This window comes from Solea senegalensis, linkage group LG2, assembly GCF_019176455.1.
Source record: "Solea senegalensis isolate Sse05_10M linkage group LG2, IFAPA_SoseM_1, whole genome shotgun sequence".
Taxonomy (NCBI): domain Eukaryota; kingdom Metazoa; phylum Chordata; class Actinopteri; order Pleuronectiformes; family Soleidae; genus Solea; species Solea senegalensis.
Genome location: NC_058022.1, coordinates 20,872,913 through 20,892,328, shown reverse-complemented (window position 1 = coordinate 20,892,328; position 19,416 = coordinate 20,872,913). Strand labels below are relative to the sequence as shown.

Sequence of the window (19,416 nt, the reverse complement as noted above, 5' to 3'; positions counted from 1 at the left end):
AAGCAAACTTTTCCAAAATCATATTCTGATTCTTTAATGCATGTTATGTCACAAGTGGCTGGGAGTTTTACTATGGCCATTGTTATTCCATCACACACTTCATTTTATAACACATTTTGCTTGCTGTACACGCTTTAATAAAGTTAAAAGAAACTATAAATTCAATGGTTAGAAAAACAATCAACAAATAAAACACAGCAATAGAAACAACGCCTAATAGAAAAATAACAGGGGAGCAATATTACTTTCACCCATTAAAATAATAATATAAGACATGCTGAACTGGGAATTGAATGAATCGGTCTTTAACAATAACTTAAAACTCTTGAAGGTCTGGGCAGCTCCTTTATGGTCTGGCAGACTATTTCAGAGTTTAGGGCTGTCTGCCACAGAAGAGGCTCTGTCTCCTCGAGTTTTGAGTCTGGAACACGGAGTGACCATGTGGTGACTTAACCAACAGACATCACAGACTACATGGTGGTATCCAACCCAACCAATCATCATGACAGCGTTGGAAGAAAGACTGGCTGGGCCACGGTGTTAAAGACCAACAACAAAAAGCAATGGCGTCCAAAGCAGTGTGTGTGATTAATGTGTCGTAGTTCCATTTCACAGCACCAGGCTCACCTGTCCTTGTTTGTTTCACCATTTTGTTTGTTTGCGTTCATTCATTTTTGCACATGCAGAGTGCTCTGTGCTCTCATTAGAAGAAAAAGGTTTGATTAGAAAAAAAATTCAGGATGGTGTGACAATTAGAGCAGTCACAACAAAATTAAATTCAAACCACCCCATACACACACAAATATGACATTATGTTTTACACTTTCTCTTAGTTATGTGAGGTTAAATTGTCGCTGCTCATCTGCCTGTTTGTTTGGTTGTAGCAACAACCAAAATCAACAGCTAAGTGGTTACTTTATCATCTATTGTAGCCTGGGTGAACCCAGTCAAATCTGCATGTAATTTGGTTTTACGTCGGGCAAAATCTCTATTTTGCCTGACTTCAGAATCTACGGAAAAAGGGAACCTATCACAAGCAGATTCTCTCCTCTGGAATGCGAGAGGCTGGCTAAACATGATCATTGGTCTGAGCTCTATCCAATTGTGTATCCACCTCTGATGGTCATCCTTTCCATCTTGCATCTCAAAAAACTTCCCCACACTACTTTTCAGATGTTTTAATGTCTTGATTGTCCAGTCGCGAGGACAGTTAATTTGCTGGTATTCTCAGCAAAACAAAATGACATCACTGTCTTAATGTTTCTGCAAAGTGGGCATTCAGCTGTATTCACAGTGCCTGGGTCCTTAAACCCTATGTCTGCCAGATCTGGCTATGTGCATAAAACATATAATCTGACCTCAGCATCAGAGGTCCTCCTTTCCTATATAACTGTGGTAATGGTAATGACCACAGCACTGTGAGTTTACATTGCTGTGGTTATACTTCACTGCGTTATCCTCCACCACAGGGTCCATGACATGTGACTGCAACTAGCCTCAATATAACCTCATGATCACTGCACATTTGAATACTGAGCAAGTGCCAAGTCTAACTGATCCAAAATGGGGATCAGTTTCCTGTTAATCACTGACTCTCGAAACAAAGAGCATGTTGCAATCAAAGAAATGTCAGAAAAGAGGCCAGAAGGGGCAAAACTCAAAGCCTGACCCTTTGAAGGCGGAGAGGAGGTTTCTCTCTCACTGCTTTCTTCCTGCTGGTTAACTAGACATGTGATTAGTATTGCTGTCTGCTACTTAGCCTGCCCCACAGGCAGCCTGCTGTGCCTTCAGAGGAATTATTGCCAGAGGGCGACTCAGCCAACACCAAGGTACGTCATATTTACATACACTATACACACTCATGTTCTGTGTCATGATGATATTGATAGTCTTATGATGTATTTTCATTTTTTATCCAGTTGTGGCACTTTTTTAAAGGTTTATGCAACATATGCTATTTGACCACGCTCCTGCCTGAGTGTTCCAGGTTAGCATTTGGTTTTGAGGCATCCTAAATGTACTGAGCAAAGGTGGCAACACTGAAAACTCTATGTAAAAGAATGTAAAGTGGTTTTATAATATAAGACATTAAAATGACTGTGTTATCTATGCTATTCTTCTGCTGGTCAAACTATTTCAGGTGTGTATACATCCACACCTTTGACCAAACTAAACCTTCCCTTTGCAAACACTAGTAGTCATGTTAATGTGCACCTGCTGAGATACCTATATCAACTACATACTGTAATTCAATTTCACAGTCCTTTAAAAAGCACATGGGATAGGCCTAAAATAAATATTTTTGGCTAAGAGGTTAAGATAGGCATGCTGCAATGATATTTTAATATTGTAGAGGTTTAATGTTTTTGTTCTCAAAGTTCCCTTTGCAGCACCAGTGGGATTCCACATTACACACACCCACTGAGTAAATACATCTAGAGCCTGAGTATGGTGCTCAACTATTTAAGTGTAAACATATAACTGTGAGACAGGAGGTAGCAATATTCTACACAACTGTGTGAGTGTTCTACTATTCAGAATTGTGGGAGACTTGTTCCTCTGTCAAACTCTCATGCTTGTTTTTACCATTACTGCTCACTTGCATAGGCAGAAATTAGATTAGTTGAGTTTTCCTCCTTGGCCAGTGGAAAACAGGACAATTATGTGATGTTCCTGAGCATTCCTTTTCTCCTCCCTCATTTGGAGAGTGCTTATTTGTGATACACTGTTTTTGTTGTGGACACGCCCCTGCATTACTTTTTCACAGTTTTCTGTGGTTGTGAGGACATGTTTTCATACAAATCTAGGGTTGGGGTTATAGATTATCAGAGCTGGTGTGTGTGTGCATGCATGTGTCCAAGCGCGTGTGTGTGTGTGTGTGTGTAGACCCTCTGAAGCCCATGCATTGTGAAGCTAGATCATGTGAAATGTATAGGTAGGCAACAATGACTGATGGGTGAATTGTGCAAACCTCAACAGATCCCAGGAGAGATGCAATGAACAAAAGAACAATTGTTTACTAGAAGAAAGTTAGAAAGTTATTTAATAATGACAGCAGGAAAAAGACAAACGTCTTTCAGTTTATCAGCTTATGCAGTTGCAAATGGGATTTTATGAGGTACTTAGACTACATCCAGCTCCATTTCAGAAATAATCTGTATCCATATCAGCAAACCCAAAAATGGACAGTTACTGAGTCTTCAGGAGCACTGGGCATGGGTGTGCTGGGAGTTGATTCTCTCCTGTGCAGTTGTTTGCTTAGTTTCCGATAGTATTACGAAGTAAAAGAGAAAAGTAAAATAAAATGGATTTCTATTATTTGACCGACACAAAGTAAGTGAAGGCAGGTAACTATGTTATCATTTATAAAGGACTTTGTTTTATTGTGTCAATTATTTTCCCCAAGGGGCCACATGAGAAACAAAAAATATTGTTGAGGGCCAGGCCAAATTTGAATACATTTTAATTTAATTTAATTTAATCTATTTTATTTAAAAAAGCAGTAAATGTTAATGTTTTGTTGTAAATTGGGCAGCATACAAACACACAATAAACACAATTACTAACCAACTCTATTGACTCTATCAAATGACAACACTATATAATGAATATTATTATACTATACTATTGTGGTGTAGTGCAGTGAATATATTGTCGAACACAGAGCGCACATGCACACTTACGCTGCTATCACAGTGGTACGAGTGATGGTGCTTCGCTGGTTAGACAGTAAAATAATAAACAGGGAGGGAGATAATGATAACTCTTGAACTTAAACCGAGACACTTGTAAGAAAGGTACCACGGACATCGTCCTTAACGTTGTCTTCGATATAGGCTGCCTCCGACTCCTTTGTGCGCTCTTCATCAGATAAGTTCTTGTATTTCTCTTTGTGTTTGGTCACGTAGTAGCGATTCAGATTGTAATCCTTAAACACAGCGACTTGTGTACCACAAACTAAGCACACAGCTTTACCTTTAATGCGTGTAAAGAAATATTTAGCAGTCCATGTATTGTTGAAACACGATTCGGAATTAACTTTTCTTTTTTTAACGGAAGCCGACATTTTTAGGGGGCCAGGGGTAACTGGCTAGCGTCACCTGTTGCTGACGCAGATACGTACATCCATACGTCAGGCTTTTCAAAATAAAAGCAACACAGTTGTATTGCATGCGCAGCATTAATACTTGTTCATCTGTGTTTATGACTGACATACTGCGGACCGTAAAATGCCCATGTCTGACCTAGACCCAGAATTTCTAAACAAAATTTAAGTTAACTGAATTTTCTAACTGCTCCAATACTGGAAGGTAATGTGGACAGCAGCTGCCAACTTGCCAACTTGTAAACGATCTTAAGATTATGTTCAATGCTTGCTGGTAGATAGCCTTTTCTGACAGGAATCCAAAATGTGTGTCTTTATGAGGCTGATGGATTGAACAGATCTATGCAGTAAGTGGACCAACAACTTGTGTGTACTGAGAGAAAAGGTGCTCGGAAAACATTAATACAGTATATCAACAAAATGATAACCCTAATCATCAAAACTGCATTGTAAAGCGAAAGCCAATTTAGAGGCTTCACCCATTGAATTGGTCAATTCACATGGGGATCATGCTCATTCAATTTAATGCATGTTTATGCGTTTCCCAGGATGTTGTTTTTGTTTAACTGTAGAGAGATATGATCTGTTTAGTGCTTGTTGATTTTATTACTGTGACAATACAGAACATTTTTACCATACTGGATTTTTCAATCAGATGTGACCCTGGCCCTATGTCAGCTGAGACTGGCATAGCACCAACCACAACCCTCCTGTGGAGGATAAAGCAGTAGAAAATGGATAGATGGACAACTAAATCCTTAAATATGCTCCGGCTGTTCAACACAAACTGTGATTTTGTTATTTTATTCCTTCTCTCTCTCTCCATCTCTGTATTTATATCTCTCCTGAGTCTCTTTAAATATTAATCATTTACAATGAACCAATATAACCAAGATAGAAATACAATTTGAGTTTTTCTTCCAAAAGGGGAAAAAGCAACCGATGTTAACAGGACATTTGTTGGTAATATATCTGTGAACTATTACATCTCAGAACTCTGTGTAAGTTAATACCCCGAGTTTTCACGACTAAATTAGATTTGAATGGATGTGCACATGCAAGTTTGACAAAATAAATTTATTTCCATGCTTTATAATGGCTGAGGAATGCCATCCCTGACCTGAACTGATTTTATTCTCATGTCGTGCACATAATCTTGCATAGGCAGTGCAGTACTGATTGATTTTGTTTGAGAGGGGAAACTGCAGATGACCTGACTTTACTAGTGACTTGTCCTCACGAGAAGGAAATTTTGCTCTTAAATATGCAGTATTTTTTTATCTGTCTCATTTCTTGTCAATTATTGTAATCAATCCTTTGCAGTGACAGCCCCTTGGCTTTGGAATGGCCTGCCTTGGCATATCAGATGTGGCCAGAGTTTCAACCCGACTCTAAATCCTCTTTAAAAAACCTACTTTTTCTCCTTGCCCTTCAATTCAGTTTTAACTGTATTGTTTTACGTTTGCTCTTTTATTAATTTGGTTCTGTACAGCACTCCGGTCAATCTCGGTTGTTTTAAATGTGCTCTGTAAATAAAATCTGAGTTGAGTATTTCAATCCAACACATTTGTTGTTCTTTTATCTCTCCTCCATAGCCCAGCACCATCATGCCTGGCCCGACAACAGGGAAGAAGCTGGATCTTTCCAAGCTCACAGATGAGGAGGCCAAGCATGTGCTGGAAGTTGTCCAGCGAGACTTTGACTTGCGTAAAAAGGAGGAAGACAGACTTGGGTATGTGACCAAGATCCAGGCTTTCTGAACTTCACACTGTGTGATTCAACTTAACTCTTTAAGCCCAACATGTAACTAATTATATAGTGTAGTTTAAAGTAAATTCAGTTTCAAAACTAATTGTGTGTAAACACACACAATTAGTTTTGAAACTGAATTGGAATGCAAACTGAACACGGAATGCAAAGCTATTTTTAGCATCATGATTGGAGCAAAGTTTCCATCTAAGCATTTCTTTCAATTATTATTTTTTACAATCTTCATTGATGAGATGATAATAATAATAACCAATAATAATAAAAGTCTTAAGATTGTTTTAAGAGAAGAATGTATTTGAATTCATGTAGTATTGCGATGTCTTGGTTTGTGATCTCATATATAACTTTTAGTACCATATTTGGTATGACCCATTTCTCAATTCTTACAGTTTAAATACAAGAAAATCACACCTACTGTAACTGTAAATACATAAGCATGCTTATATTTACTACATCACTTGGTTCAGCTGTGAAGTTAATTTTTAATTTGTAATATGAGGTGTTAATTATGGTATAGTTATAAATGTTCAAGTGCAGTGTGACTGGAAAAGAAGATTTAAATACCATAAAAACATGAAAAAAAAAATAGCAGGTCATAAGAACATGTGTTTTGGAAAGGAAAGGGAAAATAGAAAACTCCTGCAACATTATGGATGCCAACTGCCGTAAAACACCAAAGAGACTTTCTCTCTACACAGGACACTATAGGTAAAATGATGAATGGAAATACTGTCCAGTATTTATTTCACATGGCACTAGACTGCACTTACATGTCCTGTTTCCAAAGCATGTGATGCACCATAAGGCTGTTCTTTATTGAGATGATTGTTTAACAGCTAAATTGGTTGTTTTTTTTGTATTTATTTAATATCACTGTAATCCATTTTTGTTGAGCTGCATGACACAAGCAGATAATTCACTTGCTGCTTAAGGAGGAATTTTTGGTAACCCTTTACAGTCCGCTAAGTACCTGGTATTTACTAAGAAACTAGATGGTAACAAAACACATAGTTAATAGGAAAGTTCCAAAATAACTTTATGTAATTACTAAGTTAGTACCTAGTAAGTACATGTATAAGGTATACGCACGTTACTAACGTTTATTACTAGTTAAATAGCTATGTATAAATGTAAAACGTGTAAATAGTGTTAAGTGTAAATGCTATTTAAAGGTAAGTAACTGACCAATGTATTGTAGGTAATAACTTAGTACTAACTGTCCTTTACTATGATACTTTCCTAATATGTGTATTGTTTTACCATCTAATTTCCTTGTATGTTTCTATTTACTTACTTGGTAATAACTTTGTAATTTAATCTTTCTTTCTGGTACTTTGATAATATGTGTATTGAAATACCATCTACTTTACTAGTATGTTTCCATGTACTTAGTATCCGTTCCGTATACTTTCTTAGTAAATAGATTGTATTACATCTAGTTTCTTGGTATTTTTAATTTACTTACTAAGTAATAAAGTAGTACTTACTATCCTTTCTGTGTGGGTATTTTCTTAATACACAGATTGTATTACCATCTAGTTTTCTAGCATGTTTCCATGTTCTTACTAGGTAATAACTTAGCAATTACACAAAGTTATTTTTGGAACATTCCTATTAACTACATTTTGTTACCTTCTAGTTTCTTAGTAAATACCAGGTAATTAGCGGACAGTAAAATAAAGGGTTGCCAAATTTTCCATTATCTTTGATGTCAATGATGATTCCCTGCACAGTCTACAAATAAAAACACTTGTTAAATCAATGTTCACACCGGTTACCTGCATGATAGCAATGATTGGGATATATTAGGAAAATAAAAAAGGATGTTAGATCATAAATAAAATCAATGTTAATGCAACTATCGTCTTAAAATATACACATACATCAACTTCCCATCCTGTTTGTGCAGTGCAACGTGCAAGGCTGTAAGACTAGCTTAAATGCTGCTCTACAGCTTCACAGGAGAAACATGCAGAGAGTTGAAAACTACTGCATCTGTCAAAACGTCTTTGTGAAACTCCATCATCACAAGTCCACAAGGAATATGCACAGTGGTTTCAGGTTTTTTTTTTTATATCCAGCCTGACCAGTAATGTTGGCAAGATTTGCATTGACTTTCCCCCAAAGCTGTCACTGCTTGTTTTCCTTGATTATAGACATGTGCAGTGTAAATGAACATGAATGAACTCATACTGTAGATATAAAATAAAAGGCCCAAAGAGCATGACTAAACTGCACTCTAATCTAATTATGATTTCAGAATAGGATATTTGTGCTGCTACTGTGAGCAGGTTGTTCCATGGAGGAGCTGTTTTGTTGCTAAGAGAAAAAAAAAAGTTATATAAATGCATTATGTTCCTCATGACTCATCTCCTAAAGTTAGAAAATACACAAGAAAACAGTCAAAGTTGAGTCCAAATAAAGTTAAAAGTGATACAGACTGTGGTGCAGAGAAACATTTGACAGCTTCACCCACTGATCGGACAAGGGATGCTTTGTGAACTTAGGTTTGCATGTAATTCAGTTTATCAATAATTTGAAATAAAACGTATTTCTCATGTTGTTCATTAGTGGCACATTAGTTCATAAGACAAGTGAAGAGTAAAGATAGCAGCTTAATTAAACAATGAGACTTGCTTTAAATGAAATTCATTCAATTTATAGCTAAATTTTTCATTGCTTTAATGTCAGTTAATTGTCAACTTCTTCTTTCGGTTTCTCCCTTCAGTGGTCGCCACAGCAGATCATCCCTTGTGTCCTTGTCTGTTACACCAACTGTCCTCATGTCCTTCTCAAAAACATCCATGAACCTTCTCTGTGGTCTTCCTCTTTTCCTCCTGCCCGGCAGCTTCATTTTCAACATCCATTGTCAAATTTAATCACTATCTCTCCTCTGCATGTGACCAAACCATCTCAACCTTGACTCTCTAAATGTATACAGTGATCCCTCGTTTATCGTGGGGGTTACGTTCTAAAAATAACCCGCAATAAGCGAAATCCGTATCAGTTTTATTTTTTTTAAGTATTATATATGTTTTAAGGCTGTAAAACCCCTCACCACACACTTTATATGCTTTTCTCAGACAGACATTACCGTTTTCTCACATTTTTGACTAGTTTAAACACGCTCAAAATTCAAACCTTCGTAGACTCTAAAACATAAAAGTATCATAGAATGAAACCAAAAATCCAAACTTGTTTTCAGGCTCAAACATTTGTTTGAGAAATAATAATATAAACGTTTTCTACCTATTAGATATAACAAATTTCATTGTAGTGATCAACCTACGAGGACTCATAAGAAATAATTATGTGACTCACGCGTATTTCACAGTTCCTCTGACGATGCCGCGGCCTCTTCGTCCTCACGCCGCTCGGGTGCGTCTTTTTCAGGACGCAGAACACAATGTGCGTTAGTACGCTGTAAAAAAACATGCAAAATTGTGCTAAAAAAAACATGAGGTGAACCGCGTTATAGTGAGGGACCACTGTAATGCATTTATTTCCGTAATGAAAATGTTTTTTCCATTCTTTCCGGAATGAAAATATACACCTGTCCACTACTCTCACTACAAATTACAATATAACCTTCCAACAACTCAATTAACAGTTAACTGTTTAAGAGTAATCGTCAACACCTCTATTGTGAATTAACCTGCCTGCTGAGCCAATAAGTTGATGCAAAAAAGCTGATGCATATTTAGAAAATATTTAGTACAGTTATCAATAAATTGCAGAAAAAGGAACAGGCCTAGTGTTAGAGATCCACAAATCACTATGAAATTTAAATATATATGACATAACCACCTTGCTCACTAAAGGTCTTTCTTGATGTAGCAACCTTAAAAGTATATCAACAAGCTTAATTTTTCATGCAGTATTTATTTATTTTATTTTGTAATACAACTTGATTTCCTCCTTTATAACAGACTTTGATTTGTCTGTCTCTTCTAGGCTGCATCTGTTACACAAAGAGTTTAAAGATGCTGTGTCTATTCTTGTATTGTATTTTTTATTATGTGATATTTAGTCATGGAGATTCATCACTCGTTCAATGCTGGTTGAAGAGTTGGCTACAGGAACATGCAGATCATTTATATGCTTTTAGTCACAAATACAAAGACAACACTGTCCCAGTTCCAGCCACTTTGGCTGTGGTCTCCACCATGGTTGTTCTTCAGCCATTTGTTTTTCATTCAAGTGAGTGGTTGTTTGCTGCACATGGAAGTGTTTTTTTCCCTCTAAGTCCTCTGCCGTCTATAAATAGTTAAATCTCCATGTGGTTTACATATAAAACTGTCACACCTAAATCTTTTACAACCACATATGTTGGACCACAGAAAGAAATTTATTTTGGTAATGATTTACAACAAGTTGTTTAAAAAAAACAAAAAAAAAAACTTGTACTGTTAGATTTGTTTGGTAATAAATGTAGTGTCAGGATTTCATTTACCAATAGCTACAGGGGTTCATTTAAAACATTTTTTTGGTTTCGAGACTTTACAAATACATGTGAAAGGATTTGTGAAATATGCTGGTTAAGAAAATAGGCAAGTCTTTGCTAAAACTGTTGCTACTTCATGTCAATTTTAATGTAAGTCATAAAATCAGTAGAATATTGTGCTTAGTGCGGACTGTGCAGCACAGTTTAAGCAGGCCTGTTCTAGCAAACAGCAATTTAACATTAGCACTGTTAGCACTGTGCTCAGCCCATAGAAGCACCGTGGTGGGCAGTTAGCATTTATGTACAGAGATTGGGGGACCTGAAAGTCCTTATATAGAGGAAAAGGGGGCAAAACTACCTTGGTGTCACATCATCACTGCTGGCAAGATACTTCTGACATAAACAGAGGTCAAGGTTTCCTAAGGGATGGACTTGCATGCACAAACATGCACATTAATCTATGCTTGGACCAGCAACAAAACAAAAAAGAGGAGATTGTAAATCTGAATCTGGCCAGAGTTTAAAACGAATGATGAAAACATTGAAACCTGTATTCTATTGACCGATCAGTACTGGGTGACTCCGGTAACTTGTATGTAAATCCATGAGAAATGTAGTCTACTTTAGCTTGACTTTCTACATCATTTACCATTTAACCGATAAGTTTCTTATTTCATTTCATTGGCCAGCGTGGTTGCAGGTGTGTGTGGATATCCAGTGGACAGGCTCTCAGTTGTTCCAGGTAATACACTTCATCAATACACTTCAGTGTATTACCTGGAATAACTCCCTTGAAATTGTACTTTAATGTTATATTGTCTCATTTTAGTTCAGTATTTTTCAATATAAATGAAGAAATATATAACATAAATAAATAAAGTATTTACTTGGATCACAGCCCATGGGTCTAGATACATATCAAAACATTCGCAAACATGTAGAAGAAAGCAAGGTTTATAGAGGAGCAATTTAAGTGTGGGTGGTGCCAGTATCCCATGTAATCAATTCATAAATCATAATGACAACTTTCAGCTAAACCCTTTTCTCTTTTCACTTTAAACAAACTGTTCACAAACCTAACAGAAGGCAGCACTCTTACTTGCAAAGATACTTGATCCTTGGTGCAGCACATTCAATTTCATGCCTGTAGGAACAGTGACTAACACATTCATGTCAATCCTCACTCTATTAGTGACTAGTGCATTTTAATACACATAATGCCAAACAAATAAGGAATTAGGAGATATTCAAATTAGAATCATGTAATCTTGCAAAAACTAATTTAAATTTTTTATTAATTCCCAAATGAACTGTGTTTAAATTAATAAACTGTTTCAACTGCCACAACTGCCACTGTTCTTAGGCCGTTAATATCCCTTATTGTCTACACTCAGTGTTCATCAAACACAATAATACTGAACTAATGTAAATATGAGACTTTTAATTTGAAACTTGACAGGAAATACCTATTTCACTCTTATTCTGGAAACCCACAGGAAACTGCCTATCGTCTTCCTTGTCAGCAATTAGTCATAGCCATAAAACACGCGCAACGGGCAAGAAGGACTAAAGAGCAGGAGAGCGTTGGAGCTCAGTGGAGGATTCACTGTTTTTTCTACTAATTCTTGTCAGGCGATATTCCTACAAACAGTCAAACAACCCAAAAATCAACAGATTCAGAAATCTACTATAGCCCCTGTTCTCCTACCTTCAAGTTGCCTGTATAGATGATTTTATTGTATACAAACACTCTGAGACTCTGAGAATGCGCGCGCAGTTTGGGGTCAGAAAAACGTAACAACAGGTAAGTGAATAGCATGTACTGTATGTCCATGGTCCTCCACCGAATAATTCTGAATATGTTCTTTTGTTCTGATTAATGACCGCGAACAATACCTAAATAAATTAGTACTAGCTGAGAGCAATAGTCTGCCTGACCCAGCTTCCATAAAAGATTGGGTAGATGATATTAGCAAGTGGCCAGATACCCAGTGGCCAACTGTTCACTCTTACCTTAGCGCACACACACGAGTGGGCATACAAGTCTTACAAGAAACGATTTTAGCACACCATGTTTACTTGTCAAAGTGCTAGCCGGCCGGCTACAACTACAAGCTAGCTACATCCAAGATCACAACATAACTTTAGGCAGCATAGGCTTCATATGTGCATTGACACACACAGTTCTGTGAAATCCAGGCTTTTCATCGTAATCTAAAAGATAGAGCTGATAAATGATAACTTACCTGAAATAAAGTGAGCACTACAAACGCGAGCCTCTTTGACTGCAGTAGCATCACCCCAGTCTTCTCTTTTTAATGCTTAGAGCCACAGAGGATGTCTATTTCTTTTCACAGGGATGAGATCCTGTAGGGATTCTGAAGAACTTGACACCATTGCTGGATCTATTTTCACAGCCAACTATTTTACAAGTAGGCATCTTAGGTGTTGGACTGTTGTACAAGTTAATGGTACGAGTGTGTTTTCTGACCCCAAACTGTGTGCACACATGTCTGTGACGTAGCTCTCGAAAGGCTCTATAGGTCGGGGAACGGTATTCCTGCACAGGATCGGGTGCTGAGTCACCTGTAAAGCACTTAAATCGTATATAGTACGGAATTTCTGAAAATCAGAGTCAATGGAGCCGGGATGGAGGATAGAGTCAATAGGAAAGAGAAAGGATACAATTCTTCAGAAAGTCATATAGATAACCTACAAGCCAAAGCAATGAGACCCAATAAAAAAAGTGACAACGGGTTTAAAGTACTAATCCAAGTGAAGGAAGGTGTTGGGTTTTCAACTGCTAGTCCCCTTAAAATAACAAATGAAATAAAAAAAAGAGATAGGTGATGTGATGCATACCTCTATTCTGCAAAATGCGATGATTTCTATCATATGCAAGTTTGCAAAGCAACAAACTAAGGTGCTAAAAATAAAAAATATGATGGGTATGGGAATGGAGGTGTTCAAACTGCGGTTAAGTTCTGAGGTTAAAGGAGTTGTGGATAATTAGTCTTTGGAAGTGTCTGAGCAAGAGTTGTGAAGGGGTGAGAATGGAAGAGGAACCACACCTGTCCTTCTTACGTTTAAAGATGATGTGGTTCCTAAGAGAATCATGTTGGGATACATGAGTTACCCAGTGAGAGTATGAAAGACCTTCTCAGAGATGCTTTAAAGGAATATTTCACCGTTGGAAAGATGAATGTCTGTTAAAACTGGGTCATCTGTGTAGTAGAAATGTGAAATAATATTTGTAGCTTGCTTTCTTGGCCGAGAAAGGCAGAAAACTCCCAGAATGCACTGCACTCGCTTCCCCGCGAGAGTCAAAGTCAAAGAGCGGCTGTTGCAAGAGAGCTAGCAAATGGGCATATACTGTAGCTGTAAATGATGATTCAATTTTGATAAGCAAGAATGGGCTACTGGCATTCATGGTTGAGACTTAGAGCTAAGGCTATATGTGTCATCAAGAGGCAAAGAAACAAAGTTGGAGACATTTTTGTTGTAAATTAGGACCCGATACACCCATAAAAAAGATTTGGACTTTTGTTCATAGAATGACAGGGGTTTTTCAGCAGGCAGCAATCCCTGTCTTTCACTGTGATGGAGTTGAAGCTGTAAATAATAAAGGAAAAGCAAATATGTTTGGTAAACAATTCCATAAAGTACATAGCTCTAACAATGTAAGTGATGCAAATAGGAGGAGTATTAGGAAATGATATGATATCCATCCAGGTAGGGATGGATTGGGGTATCAATTATTTCAATTTCTGGAGAACTTCTGGAAGTGCTTGCCCTAATTAATAAAAATGAAATTATTCCAATTGTGAAACCTGGAAAGCAATAACCCTAGTTCCTATAGACCAATTGCTGATTGGACATTAAGAAAGCTATTGCAAATAAGGAAGCAGCTGTAGCAGTCTTTCTGGATATTGAAAAAGCATATGACATGCTTTGGAGGGAAGGGTTATTAATTGAACTTTTGAGGATTGGAAATGTACTATCAGCTAACTTGGAGGAGGAGAATGGAACCCCACAAGGAAGTGTGATAAGTCTGGTTCTTTTTAATTTTCTAGTTAATGGCATGTTTAGTAGAGTGGGGAAAGTATTTGGTTTTTCATTATTTGCAGATGATGGGGCTATCTGGAAACGAGGGAGGAACCTCCCCTACCTGTTTAATCAAATACAAGGTGCTTTAGAGAAATTGACTGAGTGGGCTAATGATTGGGGTTTTAAAATGTATACAGGAATTTAAAAAAAGACTAAAACTAATTTTGCAGAAAATTTTAAATCTATGGCGCAGGAAATTGGAATTGTGGCTATTAGTGTATGTCATCCAGTTGTATCATCATGGTTGGTTCCAGATCCCATTGTTGACCTAAGGTTTTTGAATAAAAGTCAATCAGGTATGTCAGACAGCAAATAAATGGGTAGACCACCTACAAATTTATACAGATGGGTCAAAGTATCATGAGAGTGGGAAAGTGGTAGTTGGTATTAGCATACCTGAAATCGGATATAAAAAAGGTTACACAATTTTGGATCATATGTCAGTCTTCACAGCATAAATGGTGGCAGTTCTGTGGTCGTTAAGATGGGTTGATGACAATAAACAAGGACATTCAATCATTACATTCAGTCATTTGGCAGACTTTTATCCAAAGCAACTTACAATGGAATTGGGTACAATCAGCCAGGGGTGGAGTCCCATTGCGACCATGATGTCTTTCACACACAGGGTACCGGTCTTAACCACTGGGCCACTCCACCCCAATCATATGCAGTGCTTCAGCAACAAGTTTAACTACAATAAAAGAAGCTAAATCAAAGTGTAGGAATTCTACAGTCTTTGTTCAGAATTCACAAGGTAGGATATGGGGTTTCTTTGAGTTCCGGCACATATGGGTGTGAAAGAGAATGAGGAGATGTCAAAGAAGGTGGTAAAGGAGGAAAGAGTGCAATATGGGGCACCAGAGTACTGTTTTCAATATGAGCACGCTTCTAAATTTTGATTTTTGGGTTAAAACAACAAAATTGGTGGATTATCTTCGCAAAACAGGATTGTACAAAAGGATTTGATGTAGGTCTTAATAACAAACAGTAGGGGCAGCAGTAAGCCACTGCTGTGTCTAGTCTGTCTATCTAAAGAAGAAAAAGAATGGGGCCAAGATATTTTAATCAAGTCTTTTTAAGGTAACGTTAATGGTTGAAAATATATAGTGCCACACAAACCCTTACCATTGCACTTGTTTTTGATGTTTAATCTTGATAACTATTTGTCAGTGCTTGTAAGGCTTGGACATTGATCATAGCCCCTAATGTCAGCATAATATCTGTGGGATTTGGTTTTACAGCTATTACTTGAAAATCATCTCACTCATGGCCTGAACCATGAGTAAAGGCTACAAAGTCTGCCATTTAGATTGTAATTTCAAAAGCATGGCCTTGAAAACATCTTTCATAAACAATAAACATAATCCCTTCCTCAGTCATTGTTTTATGTGCTCCATCTATGCTGAGTGTTATGACATGTGGGACTTGTTATCTGAATTTTTCCCTCCACACAATTGTCAGCATCTTGTGCAGCTGAGTGAGTTTGTTACTTTTCTGACAATCAGCACAAGTTTGCTGAAGTAAATGTCTGACTAGTTCAAGATGTGTGTTTTCAGAGCCACCAAGTGACTCACAGAAGGTGAAAGATGTGTTTGTTTGAGTAGGATTTAGATTTACTTCTTAAAGCTCTTGAGTCTGGGTGGTGTTTTTGTTGTATTGAATTTGTTGAATTAGTTTCAAGTTATAAGGCCCTCATTATCAACTTTGATGCAATAAAAACAAACATTTCCATATTTTCTGAATAGTTTGTGTTCAGGACATCTATGACTACTAGTGTACTGTGAAATTGAAATTTCTCTAAACCTGTACAGTTAAAAATGTCTGATTTACAGGATGCTAGTAGTCATGGATGTCCTCAGCAACTCCACAACTTTATGAATCTTGTACAGAACTTATAGAGAACTCTCTTTATACATTTGTCCAGTTATTAAGTCTCTGAAACTTATAACTGAAGATTTTCATTATCTTTCCCCTTCAAATATGTGCTTTCAAATGTGTACTCAAACAGAGATACGGTTTGACTCATTAGTTGACAGACTTTTTAAGTGTAAAAACCTTTGTAAGAAGGCCGTTAAAATTAATAAGCATTAAATTATTGTAGTAGAGCATGAAATATATTAGTCCTACAGTATTCAGCCATGCTTAATCAATTATGCAAGCGCAGCTCTGATGATAAGATAAGAAGATACCTTGACTGTCACTGCTTAGAGTACAGTGAAATTTGTGATGCATTCACTCAAAATATAGAATCGCAAGGAACAACACGATATAATTGTAAAACACTAAATAATGTGAGTATAACATTAGGAAATAACAAGTTAACATGATAAAAAAAAATTACCCAGCTGTTGTTTTTGTGTGTGCAGCCATCTTACAAATGTGTGTAAAAAAATATGATGTCATGTCTTCTGGTGCGACATTAACACCATGCATCAAATTAGAGTGAAAAGAGCTAATTGATTACGCATGTTGAGTTTTACCACAGGCGACAAAAAATGTTCTCTCACAGTGTTTTTTTTGGTTGGTAATTTAACTGTTTTGCAGGCGTTGATTACAGGTGGTTACAAAGAATGCAATGATGTATTTGCTCATCTCACTTCTCCAAAATTGTCTAGGGAGCTGAAGACCAAGATTAAGAAGGAAGACATCAAGAGAGAGTTGTTAGGTCACCAGTCCAGCCTCACCGAGTCCTATTGTATTCGCTGCCTCCAGCCCTTCAAGTTCCTGGTCAACAGTAAGCGTCAATGCCTTGACTGCCACTCGTACATCTGCAAGTCCTGCTGTCGCTACAACAAGAAGGAGCAAGGTTCTGTGTGTGATTCCTGTCACATGGCCAGGTAGGTACATGCAACTTTAGAAGACATCTAAAATGGCAATAATATTATTTTTTATGCTAAAAGACTTAATAGGGTTAGGGTTAGTAGGGTTAGGTAAAATGGGCAGTAAAATGCCTCCTGAAAACAGATTTGCACGTATAAGAATGTGCAAATCTGTCATAATATGTAACCTATGATTTCTATTCTTTATGTAACCCGAAGGGGAGTGTATAATCTGCATAGAAAAGGAAATTTGATATATTACCTTGCATTTTCATTGTGTTTCACCATTCACCATCACCTCTAAAGTTTTATTTATAGATGCATACATTTTTAACGGTGCTTCTCACTCTTCCTTATCTGCATTTTTCTTCTAAGTTGTGGTCTATCAGTGTTGGGAGCTGTTCAAGTTGTGAAGCTGAAACTGATTGAGAATAAAAAGTGATGGTTGATCCGTTGCATATGCAGTATGTCTGATACTCAGTGACAACCTTATGTAAGAACGGCAAAACACCAAATTGTAGTTAAATGAGTTAAATTATGTTATAATTATGTTCAATGTGTTGTCTGAGTGAAGCAGCAAGAATGACGTGTATGAGCTCATTAACCTTACTTAACCATGTATGCATGTTCTCGCGACGTCACATATACACAGCTGCAGCCATAGCTGAAAGATAAGAAAAAATGTCAACAAAACTAAAATGTAGCTTGACTGACACCAAGTGGCACGTATTTTCTTCATACAGTTAATTATTTGTGTGGTTGCAACTGACTTCTTGACAGCAAAGTGCACTTTGGGCCTTGGAGATGCCTTGTCTGTAGATCAACAAAGATAAAAGACAAAGGTGGTAAAACTGAATCATGCACATGTGGCAGGACCAAGGGGAGAAGACCAGCAACAACGCCACCTGGGGGAATTTCGCCCCCAGGAAATATAGAATAAAACCTCTAAAAGGGCAACACAGGTTCGTCGACACACAGGACAGAGAGCGGGTTCTATGTTACAAAATATATTTTATTTTATTTAACATATAATGTTTCCTAACAATAAAAACAATGCTTCCAAAGGCAAAACCAATAATAATATAAGAACAGGACTGGGGTTTGCCACGGCAGCAGAAAATCAAAAGGGGCAAATCCAACACAACACCACCCGTGACACAACACACCAAACACAGACTCGTGAAAAGATACCACCACCAGGGGGTTAGGCTGCCACACGTGTCGACCCACAGTACCTGTTAAACAAAAAGAAGAAAAAGGGACTTAATTACTCGGAAATAATACTGAGAAAATACACACAAATAACAAACAAACAAACAAACAAACCCAAAATATATAAACACTTAAATCACAACACGACAAATATAACACATCTTAAATTACATCCAGAATAATCTAATCACGGAAAATCATAACTACTAAACAAACATAAACAAAACCAACTAATAAAGATCAACTCAACTCGATAAAAGAAATACACAAAAAGAAAGAAACAAAACACATACTATAATCAAGAAAAATAACCACAAAAAAAACAATACACTATTAAATGGCGGTGCCTGCTGGAGCTATATTAAAGACAGTAGGCCCGGCCGACGACAGTGGACGGAGTCGAGGACGGCCGAATAATTGCTCCTACGGAGTGGTCAGGAGCGGCGTCACGGCTGTACAAAGCCGCGTCATCCGCAGATGGCTTCACCTCCACTCTAAGCGACACAGTCTTAATTAAAACGGTCAAACCAAAAACAGCAGTTCTGTTCCAGACGTGGCGGCCGATGACCGGCAAAACCCTGGGCACAGAGGTGGCGAACAGAGGTGCAGCCTCTAAGGCAGATGATAGAGATCATTAACACATCTCTATCATCTGGTTGCTTTCCGGACTCTCTTAAAGAGGCCAGAGTGACCCCCCTCCTTAAAAAACCCACCCTTGACCCGTCTGAAGTAAATAACTACAGACCTGTCTCTCTTCTTCCTTTTCTCTCCAAAATTCTGGAGCGCGCTATCTTTAATCAACTCTCATCCTACCTTCATCGGAACAACCTTCTTGATCCTCTTCAGTCTGGTTTTAAAGCAGGTCACTCGACCAAAACTGCACTTCTTGCTGTCACTGAGCAACTCCACACTGCCAGGGCTGCCTCTCTCTCCTCTGTGCTCACCCTTTTGGACCT

At 37.5% G+C, this 19,416-nt stretch overlaps 1 protein-coding gene across 5 annotated transcripts in view; it reads left to right on the top strand.

Annotated features, from left to right (window-relative positions):
- Nucleotides 1-1,743: 1,743 nt before the first annotated feature.
- Nucleotides 1,744-19,416, top strand: part of mlphb (melanophilin b) — a 46,094-nt gene continuing 28,421 nt past the window's right edge. For all 5 annotated transcript variants that reach the window (XM_044019751.1, XM_044019754.1, XM_044019752.1 and 2 more), the window contains exons 1-3: nucleotides 1,744-1,829; nucleotides 5,701-5,837; nucleotides 17,045-17,266. In XM_044019751.1, the coding sequence (XP_043875686.1) occupies nucleotides 5,713-5,837; nucleotides 17,045-17,266 (347 nt within the window). In that variant the 5' untranslated portion in view covers nucleotides 1,744-1,829; nucleotides 5,701-5,712. The remainder of the gene's footprint in view (nucleotides 1,830-5,700; nucleotides 5,838-17,044; nucleotides 17,267-19,416) is intronic.